A 12,018-nucleotide genomic window follows, 5' to 3' on the forward strand; every position below is an offset into this window, starting at 1 on the left:
AATATTAAGAAACCTTTTGCTGTGCCAAGCAGGTTCAAGCTGCATTATCCTTTCTCACGCGCTACTGATGAGCGTTGGTGTGTGCCACCTCCAGTGGATCACGCAGTGGCGGTTTTGAATGAGTCCACTGCGATTCCGGCTGAGGATACCCGGGTGTTCCGGGATGCCACGGATAGGAGGCTGGAGTCACTTGCCTGTCTTACTTATTCGGTTACCGGCTCCATGCTAAAGGCTATTTTTGCCTCTCTTATGACAGCTCAGGCTGTCGCGGATTGGACGCAGGTGCTTCGGCGCGTCCTGGTAGCTGACTCCGCATCACAGTAGACACTGGCTATGGTGGATCAAATCCACCAGGGTGTCATGTATTTGTGTGATGCGGACTTGGATTTAGTCCCGTTGGCTGCACGGGTGCACAGCGTGGCGGTGTTGTCACGCCGCTTGATTTGGCTGAAATGTTGGTCTGTTGACCAATCTTCGCGCAAAACCTTGGCTAATCTACAGTTTACGGGATCTCGCCTTTTTGGCGAACCCTTGGATGCCCTGATTAAAGGGATCTCGGGTGGTAAGAGCACGCTCTTGTCACGAACCCACAAGGCTAAGGTTCCCCAGGGTAAGAAGCATGCTTCCTTTCGGCCCTCTCAGGGGTCTTTTCGTGCCTTTCGGTCACACTATAAGGGCAAGCCTTTCAAAGGTCAAGGCTCCCACAAGAAGCCGGGGACGGGTGAGCAAAAGTCCGGTCAGTCTGTCTCCACTGCCCGGAACAATGCGGCCTGAAGGGGCGCCCTCATCCAGTTCTGGGGTGGGGGGACGTTTGCTATTCTGGACTTAAAGGCTCTGAACCGCTTTGTGCGGGTTCGCAAGTTCCGCATGGAATCCCTGCGGTCGGTGGTGGCTGCCCTGGTTCTGGGGGAATACATGGCCTCCATCGACTTGAAGGATTCGTACCTTCATTTTCCAATTTTCGAAGGTCGCCAGAGGTACCTTCGATTCGCCATTGCGGAGGATCATTACCAATTCGTGGCGCTACCCTTTGGTCTCACTTCGGCTCCACGGGTGTTCACCACGGTGCTTGCACTGGTGTTGGCCTTGTTGAGAGCCCAAGGCATCTCTGTCCTAGGATATCTGGACGGCATTCTGGTTCGGTCTACGACCAGCCAGGGTCTGGCGAAGGACCTGTCTGTCACGATGCGATCTCTGCAAGAGTTCGGTTGGACGATACATTTTTCAAAATCAACACTGTGTCTGTCGGTTAGTCTTCCCTACCTGGGAATGATTCTGGACTCGGTCCAGGCGAGGGTCTTCCTACCAGATGACAAAATCAGGACTCTTCAGGAAGCAGTTGGGTCCCTCAGGGACACTCCGTGCTCGTCACTCCGGACGTGCATGCGATGTTTGGATTGATGGTCTCGGCCTTCGAGGCGATTCCTTTCGCCCAGTTTCACACGCGGGGCCTCCACGCGGAGATCCTGATCAGGTGGGACGGGCGACCACAGTCTCTGGATCTCCAGATTTCATTGGGTCTTCGCGCCAGAAGGGGGTCTTCTGTGGTGGCTCCAGTCCTCGAGGGTGTCGGGGGGCAAGTCCTTTCGTCCTCTCTTATGGACGATCGTCGCTACGGATGCCAGCCTGTCGGGCTGGGGTGGTGTTCTGGGTGTTCTGTCCGCCCAGGGGACTTGGTCGGAGGGAGAGTCCTCCCTCCCGATCACCATTCTGGAATTGCGGGCGATATATCTCTGCCTGCGTCGTTGGACGGACAGGCTTCAGGGCCGTCCGGTTCGGGTGCAGACGGACAATGCCACGGCGGTGGCTTACATCAACCACCAAGGGGGCACCAGGAGTGCCCGAGCGGCTCGGGAAGTAGCCGACATCCTGTCTTGGGCCGAGACGCACGTCCCGGCGATTACGGCGGTTCACATTCCGGGGGTGGAGAACTGGCAGGCGGATTTTCTGAGTCGTCAGTCTCTGGACCAGGGAGAGTGGTCCCTTCACCCGGATGTATTCCAGATGTTGTGCGCGAAGTGGGGTCTTCCGGATGTGGACCTGTTCGCGTCTCGTCTGAACAACAAGGTAAGAAGGTTCGTGACAAGAACGCGCGATCCTTGGGCGGACGCGTTGGTAGCTCCGTGGCATCAGTACCGACTGATGTATGCATTTCCACCGATTCAACTGCTGGCCAGGTTCCTTCGCAGGTTGAACTCGGAACCGCACACGGTGATTCTTGTGGCGCCGGACTGGCCTCGCCGGTCCTGGTACGCGGACCTCGTAAATCTGGTCATTGACGCTCCATGACGTCTACCTCTTCGAGAGGATCTTCTGTCTCAAGGACCAATATTCCATCCTGCTTTGCAGTCGCTGGCTTTGACGGCCTGGCCGTTGCAACTGAGGTCCTGTAGGATAGGGGTCTCTCCCCTGAGGTCATTCACCCTTTGATCAACGCGAGGAAGTCTTCCTCGGGGAAGGTCTATTACCGTACTTGGAAGGCCTATTTTGCCTGGTGTGAGTCCAGGGGGTGTTCCCCCTCGCGCATACTCGGTGTCTTGGGTGTTGGCCTTCCTTCAATCGGGTGCTGACCAGCGTTTGGCGCTGGCTACGATCAAGGGTCAGATTTCTGAGCTGGCCGTGCTTTTTCAGCGTCCTGTGGCGTCTAACTCCTTGGTTAGCACTTTTGTTCAAGGGGTGCAACACCTGGTTCCTCCTAGGAGGGAGCCTCTGCCTCCTTGGGACTTGAACCTTGTTCTGTCCGTATTACAACGTGCTCCATTTGAAAAGTTCAGGGAGATCTCGTTGTCTTTGTTGTCCAAAAAGGTTGCCTTTTTGGTGGCAATCACTTCGGCTCGCAGGGTGTCGGAGCTGGCTGCTTTGTCCTGCAGGTCTCCGTATTTGGTCGTTCACTTGGATAAGGTGGTCTTGCGACCTAACCCTTCCTTCCTTCCGAAGAGGATTTCGGAATTTCACCTCATTGAGGACATTGTCTTGCCTTCGCTCTGTGCGAGGCCTAAACATCCGAAGGAGGTGGATTTGCACTTCTTGGATGTTGTTCGGGCGATTCGGGTTTACCTAAAGTCGACTGGATCTTTTCGCAAGACGGATGCCTTGTTTATTCTGCCGGAAGGTCCTCGGCAGGGGATGGCGGCGTCGGCTTCCGCCATCGCCAATTGGCTCAGACAGGCCATTAAACAGGCCTATGCTCTGAAGGGGAAAGTTCCCCCCGTGCCTGTGAAGACGCATTCTACCAGGTCTCTGAGTACGTCTTGGGCCTGTCATCATCGGGCTTCTGTGGCCCAGGTGGGTAAGGCGGCGACTTGGTCGACCGTTCACACCTTCTCGAAGTTCTACAAAGTGGTTGTTCAGGCATCGGCAGATGCTTCCTTTGGCCGCGAGGTTCTTCGTGCGGCAGTTCCTTAGGGTCCCTTGTTTCTTTGGACCCCTGGTTGTTTGGGATATGTTTTTTTTATCCCTAGGTTGTTTGCTTTTTTTCCTGGGTTGTTGCTCCTGTTGAGCAAGTTTTTTTTCATGCTGCCCAGCTTGTTTCCTTCCTTTGGTAAGGTTCCTTTCTCTGATGGGAGGCTGCGTTGCCTTAGGCGCGGTTACGTTTCCCACCCCTCATGTTTACACTGCTTTGGGACGTCCCCATTGTGACGAATATGAAGAGGCGGCGACTGTCGGAGGACGTAAGAGAAAACTGAATTTTTGTAAAATCTTACCTGTAAAATTCCTTTCTCTGAGTCCTCCGACAGTCGCCGCCCCCGCCCCTCTTTTGGGGTTTTTTGGTATACTCTACTGCTATTCTACTGAAACTGGAGAGGAATTCAGGAAGCAGGGAGGTAATTGCCTGAGGGGACCACCCCCTGGGGGTGGGATATGTTAAAAGCTTTAATATTAACATATTCTGTTGCCTAGCTACTCCTATGAAGCGGAAGTCAATTACCCCATTGTGACGAATATGAAGAGGCGGCGACTGTCGGAGGACTCAGAGAAAGGAATTTTACAGGTAAGATTTTACAAAAATTCCGTTATATCAAAACACTCACATTTCATAAGTGTCATCCCGACACTAGGGTAACAACGCGGGTATCTGTGTATCTATCGCCTCCGGCTGTAATCCCGAAGCCGCGAGTGCGCTACAGAAACGCGATACCTGATTAGATGATAATGGTAAAAACAATATTGGAATGTATAAAAAATAGGTAAATGGAACCCCACACCTGTGTAGAAATAACAATTGTAAAATGACTCTAGAAGTAGAAAGTGTGTGAATGAAGTGATCAAATCAGAAAAATAAAACCCATTCAATAAATTGGTGTGTATATTGTGTTGAGAGCTACCCGTTATAGGACTAATAGTCTAAAAATGGCAAGATTAAAATAAATTACTAACTGCGCTCTTACATCCCCATAATAACAAATCACATAAACCGTGAACAATGCAAAGCTTGATGTTGAACACAAAAGTAATCCAAAATTCATAAAATGTAACCCCCAAGAATGTTCATGCCCTTCCCCCTCCACCAAAGGAATGTGCAATTTGCTTAATACTCAACATACATAAAAATGAATTATGTCCATAAACAAATTTAGTGCTTAATGCAAATCAGTCCAAAGATGCAAATCCAGAAGTGAAGACTGAACACCAGAATAGTGATCGTGCTTTTCCCGAGGGGGGAGAGAGATTGGCGCAATCAGACTGTGCGGGTTACTGCAATAGTAATATAATATGGGCAGATGGTGCAGTACAGTCCGATTGCTGGACACTTGGATGGCTGCAGGCTTGTAGAGGGTGAAGCAACCCTGTGTAAATCCAAGAGAGAGAGAGGGCCAAGCGCCGATCTAAGTGTAGCACAGCAGATATTTTATTGTATTAGATCGCGCCTCTCTCTCTCGCTCTCGCAACACCAATATATCTGGGGCCGATATGCAGCTTCCCGATTCTATATCGGAATCGGCCCCTGAGGTTACCGATATTTAGGGAAAGTGCATGTACCGGGGTGATCCCTACCGGTGTCCATAGCCAACGGTCAGCTGACTTGTAATGGCAACCGATGCAGCTGAGAAGCCGCTCGGCTGTCATTACAAGGAGCGGGAGGGGACGTTGGCGCCAAATTAAAAAGTGACAGCATTCAAAACAGCCAAACTTGGTGTTTTGAATGCTTTTCAGTGCCGAGGAGAGGTTTGGGGTCTTTTAGACCCCCAGATCCCTCCACAAGGAGTACCTTTTTTAAAAAAAAAAAAAAAAAAATCATGTCCGAAAATATTGGCTGATAACTATATCTGATGACCAAAATATCGGCATTAAAAAACGATATCAGTCGATCACTAGTGGCTACACTCTTAGGCCTCATGCACACTGGATGTTTTTACAGCTGCCCCTAGGGGAATCAGGCATTTATTATTACAGCTTAAAAATGCCTCTTCATGTTCTATGTGTCCATGCAAACACAGGCTTTTAGGAGCTGTAAGTAGCATGGTTGTTTTCAAGCTGCAAAAAAACCCCAGGGCCACAGCATTGGAACAGCAGCATTACCGCTGTAAAAATGCCTGATGCGGCCAAAGGTGTGTTAACACTGTATACAGCGTTAAGTGTTCTTAAGCTGTAGTATTTGGGAGTGGAAAATAGAAGAGGGCAGAGAAACGTTGCTTGACGTGGCTAAACACACATTAACGGCAATGAAAAACGCTTCTAAAAGCATGTTTTTAGAGCCGCTTTTTTCTGGCATCAGTACTGGCTTTGGAGCTAATTTTTTAAAATGCCCTGTGTGCATGAGGCATTACATTGGAAACATGGAACCACCCTATAACAAAGTCATATCGTAGCAGCAAAAAAATAAATAAAAGGAATTTGGAGGCTTCTGAGAGCAATACAAGGTACTCTTTAAAGAGTTTAGGATACATACTTGAATAGATTTTTTTTTTTTTTTTTTTTAATTTGAAGCAGAGTTTAGTGTTAAAAATGCGTGATGTAAATCCTGGTAGAATCCTAACGTCATACTCTCTAGACTTTTCTCCGGCTCAATACCCACTGCATCACATTTCCCTTCCCAAGCGAGATTACTATAAATCCCTAGCCAATGCATATGGTGAATGCAGCACGCCTTTGCATCCCAGTCCATTGCAGATCAAAACGCACCCCAACAGTAGTAGAGTGGTTTACCAGATTTGAAGAGATAGAGGAGCTAATACGCATTGCACACAAACGAATGCACAAATTTACAGTCAAATGGTCCTGTTGGTCCTATTTTAAGACCAAGGAGCGATATCTGGAACTCGGTTAAACTATCTGATATCTTTACCGATTACGGAGACAACCCTGACTTGAGAACAAACAAACCCCTCTCCCCTTCTTTTACCCCCCCCCCCCTTCTTTTTTTTTTTTTTCTCTTTTTCCCTTCCTTCCCCCTCTAATACCACCTCTTACTATACCTACTCCTTCTCCTATACTCCTTGTATATCGTATAGAGTCCCTGACTTAGTATGACCAAAAGGCAAGTTAGAGGCTTAGAAATTTACGAAAATTAAGAATTGCTGAACTTTGGGTTTTTTTTTTTTTTTTTGATACCTATGACTACTTTAACCACTTAAGCCCCGGAGGATTTGGCTGCTAAAGGACCAGGGGTTTTTTTGCGATTTTTTTTACTGCGTGACTTTAACGGACAATTGCGCGGTCGTGCGACGCTGTACCTAAACGAATTTGACGTCCTTTTTTTCCCACAAACAGAGCTTTCTTTTGGTGGTATTTGATCACCTGTGCGATTTTTTGATCACGCGCTATAAACAAAAAAAGAGCGTAAATTTTGCAAAAATAACTATTTTTCACATTTTTTTATATGAAATTCCCCCAAAAAAAAAGTAAAAATCAAAATTTTTTAACATTTTTCGGCCAATTTGTTTTATGCTACCTATGTTTGGTAAAAAAATCGCAAAAAGCGTATTTTGATTGGTTTGCACAAAAGTTATCGTGTTTACTAACAAAGAGAAAGATTTTTGTCATTTTTGGTGTTTTTTTTTTTAACGCGTAATGGCGGCGATCTGCGATTTTTTTTTTTTTTTTTCGGTACTGCGACATTGCGGCGGACAGATCGGACCCTTGACTGACATTTTTGACACTTTTGGGGTTACCAGTGACATTACTGCAGTAATCAGTGCTATACATATGCACTGTTACTGCAAAAATGACACTGGCAGGGAAGGGGTTAACTTTATTGGACAGGGAGGGGTTAAGTGTGTCCTAGGGGCGTGCTTCTAACTGTGTAGGGACATTCCTATTGGTGTAAAAGCAAAGATCAACCGTTCTACATAGTAGAACGGTCAGATCTTCACTTTTACACAGGGAGAACTGACAGGCAGCTTGTTTACACAAGCTGCTCTGTCTTTCTCCCTTCACAGGAGCGATCGCAGTGTGACTGGCGGACATCGAGTCCGCCGGTCACACGCACTGACTTGCCTGTGAACGAGCCGCGGCGGGCGCGCGCCTCGGTGGGCGCACGCCCGCCCGCGATAGGCTCGCAAGTCAGTGACAGGCGAGTGACGTACCGATACGTCACTCTGCCTGGCCGGGGCTGACCGCCGCAGTATATAGTCGTGCGGCGGTCGGCAACCGGTTAAGAAAAAGTCCTATTGAGCAAATTTTATTTTTTTTCTTTGTTAACTGCAATTCATCTTCTCAATAAAATGTTTATGGGAAAAAAACCTGGTAGAATCCTATGTTTATTCACTAGGGTTGCTGGATTTGATTTTTTTTTTTTTCCCTCTGTGTTGCAGGTAGGAAAATACTACTTAAAACTTGCTGAGGAGCAGGATGAAGAAGTGAACAGCTGCGCTGCGGTAGACTGGCTTCTCCAATCTGCCAAGCAAGGTCGAAGGGACGCGGTGAAGCTTCTGCGGAGATGTTTGGCAGACAGAAGAGGTGAGTTTACACTGCAGTTTTCTCTGAGCTAATATTGGCTACGGTGTATTCTTCTCTAATAGCAGGCCTCTTCTTATTTTTATTTGATTACCTGCAACCCTTCAGTACGGCCTGGCTGTAGCCTTCTAAACAACTTGTATTTTTACAGAACTCCACCTTTAGCCCTATTTTCTAAAAATCCTCCCAACACTTTCCAACCTACTTCATTGCAACATTTTGGTCTTTTTACAAATATTTTCCTATTTTTCTTACAGTTTAAAGTGATTGTAAAGTCTCCATTTTTTTTTTTTTCTTATAAAAAAAAAAAAAAAAAAAATGACAAACATGTTATACTTACCACCTCTGTGCATTTGATTTTTCACAGAGCAGCCCAGATCCTCCTCTTCTCGGGTCCCTCTTTGCTGCTCCTAGCCCCTCCCATCTGTCGAGTGCCCCCACAGCAAGCAGCTGTCCATTCAGACACGGAGCTGCTGCTCGGCTCCACCCCTCTCTCTCCTGATTGGCTAATTGACTTTGATTACCAGCCACGGGAGCCAATGGCGCCGCGGCTGTGTCTCAGCCAATCAGGAGAGTGTGTCCTGGACGGCCAAGGGACTCGTGGACATCGCTGGATAGAGAGGGGGTGCTGGGGAGGCTGCTTCTCACAGAAGGTTTTTCCTGCTGCATAGAATGCATTTAGTCTTGTATAGAGTGAAGTTGGATTAGAACACCCATCAGGTTGTTGTTGCCATCTGTGTCCCTGATAGGGAGATTCAACCTCTCTATTTGTTCTGTTAACCACTATTATTTAAAGCAGGGGTGGGGAACCTTTTTTCTACCAAGGGCCATTTGGATTTTTGTAACATCATTCGGGGGCCGTACAAAATGTATGCATAATTGTAATAGGCATTGCTTTGCGGCAAAAAAAACGCTGTAAAAAATTGCGTGACTTTGAGGTCACAAAAGTGTGAAAGGGGCCTTCAGTAATCAAGGTATAGTGTGCCCCCTTTCAATGCAGACTGACCACAGCGTGCCCCCCTTTCAATGCAGACTGACCACAGCGTGCCCCCTTTCAATGCAGACTGACCACAGCGTGCCCCCTTTCAATGCAGACTGACCACAGCGTGCCCCCCTTTCAATGCAGTGTGACCACAGCGTGCCCCCCTTTCAATGCAGTGTGACCACAGCGTGCCCCCCTTTCAATGCAGTGTGACCACAGCGTGCCCCCCTTTCAATGCAGAGTGACCACAGCGTGCCCCCCTTTCAATGCAGAGTGACCACAGCGTGCCCCCCTTTCAATGCAGAGTGACCACAGCGTGCCCCCCTTTCAATGCAGAGTGACCACAGCGTGCCCCCCTTTCAATGCAGAGTGACCACAGCGTGCCCCCCTTTCAATGCAGAGTGACCACAGCGTGCCCCCCTTTCAATGCAGAGTGACCACAGCGTGCCCCCCTTTCAATGCAGAGTGACCACAGCGTGCCCCCCTTTCAATGCGGAGTGACCACAGCGTGCCCCCCTTTCAATGCAGAGTGACCACAGCGTGCCCCCCTTTCAATGCAGAGTGACCACAGCGTGCCCCCCTTTCAATGCGGAGTGACCACAGCGTGCCCCCCTTTCAATGCGGAGTGACCACAGCGTGCCCCCCTTTCAATGCGGAGTGACCACAGCGTGCCCCCCTTTCAATGCGGAGTGATTGACCACAATGCAGAGTGAGCAGCGTGCCAAGCCCCAGTGCACTTGACTTACCTGTTGTAGCGGCGGCTTCCTCTCTTCAGTCCCAGCGTCTCTTCGAGTCCTCCCGCTTCCCGCCTCTGACATTGGCCAAGGAGGAGGAGGATCCGTGAGACAGTAGCGAATTTTCATTCGCTATTGTCACACAAATGGGCGGGCTCGAGGCGCACTGCTCTGCGCCTCGGGTCCACCCTTTTCGAAGATTCAGTGTCAGAATGGAGCCATCGGCTCCTTCTGACACAGCGGCACGGGGGGGATCGCAACGATTGTGCGGGCCGGACAGAAGGATCGTGCGGGCCGGAGGTTCCCCACCCCTGATTTAAAGTAAAAGAAAATCCCAAATTTTGGGTTGTCCCCCAAAATGTAATAGAGGGGGAATCTTCCAACGAGAAGTTCTGGTGACCCCTTTTGGATTCCCTATAATTTTGCATGGATTTTCTCTCATTTTCATGTTTTTGGATATGGGACAGGAAATTTAGGTAAATCTTCTTTCTCAATGGGACACGGCAAAAAAAATCTGATGGGTTATATGTTCAATACGTTTTTATTGAAAAGAAAAAATATTAGCATGCAAAGCATGGGACATCATAAAGTGTTATGCATATGATCATTTAGAATAACACAGGCAGAGGTCACAGATGTCAAAACAGTTCTTGACAATTCTGTAAATTATTGACCAGACAATATGTATTGACGGCATCAATAATTACAGGTAAAAAAAAAAATCATGTTTCCATATGAGAAAAAAAGAAAGATGAAAGAAAGTAGGAAGATTAGAAAAAATAGGGGATGGGGAAAAAGGGGAATGGGGTGGAAGTGAAGGCTCCTGCATTGGTCATAGACAGTTATGAAAAACTTTGTGTAAAGTGATCATGGTCAGGTGGGTTAAGAAATAAAGTCAGCATACGTAGAGGAGAAAGTAAAGGCGAACCAGCAGGCCCTCATTTTATGGAGCAAATTTGAGAGGGGTTTTAACCCTCCTTTCTTTTACTGTATCCAAAATGGGGGGGGGGAAAGTTTTACCTAATAGTAGTAAAAAACAATCAGTGCAAACGATCAACTACTGATAAAATTATTGCAAGCTGAACACTAAAGGGTATGTACATCACTAAGCCCAATCTATAGACACAAAAGAAACAGTGCAGTGCAATATGCTTGTTACAAATGTATCCAAATATGATGTAAATATGTAATTCAAAGTTCATAGTAGAGCCCAAAAGTCCCTTATTAGGACACCAAGTTCAACAATATCCGTGAAGGAAAATGGAAACGCAATACTTCAGGTGATGTATCCCTTTTTCCACAGACACGCACCACACTTGCCTCAATCCAATGACCTCTGTGTTACCAGCAGGTCAGAAGCACTAATCCCATACAGGGAATCGGTGTATATGTAGCAGTGGTCCACTCTATCTCATTCCAAGCCTTTCTCATACCAACTCCTTGTATAGCCTAAACGAATACCTGCTCCCGTCTGGTCAAGGCGGTTGTACAACCGATAACAGGAACTCCTGGACTTCCACAAGTGCTTTCTGCTTGTTTAAATATACACATTTTATTAAAATGCAACTCTTACAATCAGATCCTCTTGATAAGCAGCATCAATATAACAAACCGCCGGCCGAGCAGGATAGCAGCAGGTGACGTCATATGTTGTGGCTCCTCCTCTCATACGTGTTATGTCCTACGGGACTGAAACAGAACCTCGACCCACACTGTACTTGTGGGCTTCCATCAGAATACAGCTTCTCTCAATCTTGAACATAGATATCAGATATTCTAGCTGCCCCCATACAAAACTAGCTGAGAACAGCTTGTATAAGTTCTGGAAACTTTATTGAACAAACTCACACTGAATATATTTCTGTGACCCATGGCTGGGGAATGAGGATGGCTTCCTCTTCTCCCCAGCCCTTGGACAGATGCATTTCTCCATCCAAGATTGTCCCGTGGATAAACAGGTTCATCAAGGTCAGTCAACACTGCATCCTCCATAAGAGCTCCACTTCCATAGCTGCGGGTGCAGGTGAGCAAAGCACACTGTTACTGTGCCACATTGTCGACTCTTCAGCCAGGATAGCCAGGATTTCCGGACTGTCAGCTGTTACTTCTGGATATTCCCAGGCAAGGGGAGCCCAGCCCTGGCGCTGAGCAGAGTCTAGCAGCTGTCTGTAGACAATCTCAAGCTCCCATTCCTGAACGGCCAGAAACTCCATATCTTCCAGTGCCCAGAACACTTCCGAGATGTTTTAGGATCTCTACTCTGTAATCCAAAATTTCCTTTTAACAGCCACTCCAAATCGCTCCCAAAGTTAGGGTCCCCTGACAGCTTCCCATACAACAGTCCTAGGCTGCCTTGTGCAAAGCCTTTCCGTTGGGCTGTCATCTGCTATCCAAGGGCATGCTGGG

At 47.8% G+C, this 12,018-nt stretch overlaps 1 protein-coding gene across 1 annotated transcript in view; it reads left to right on the forward strand.

Moving 5' to 3' along the window:
- WFS1 (wolframin ER transmembrane glycoprotein) overlaps nt 1–12,018 on the forward strand; it is a 71,359-nt gene that overhangs the window by 35,965 nt on the left and 23,376 nt on the right. The window contains exon 4 of the mRNA XM_082266536.1: nt 7,755–7,899. Coding sequence (XP_082122662.1) covers nt 7,755–7,899 — 145 coding nt within the window. The remainder of the gene's footprint in view (nt 1–7,754; nt 7,900–12,018) is intronic.

Source organism: Pelophylax lessonae (assembly GCF_965119305.1).
Source record: "Pelophylax lessonae genome assembly, chromosome: 1".
Lineage (NCBI taxonomy): Eukaryota > Metazoa > Chordata > Amphibia > Anura > Ranidae > Pelophylax > Pelophylax lessonae.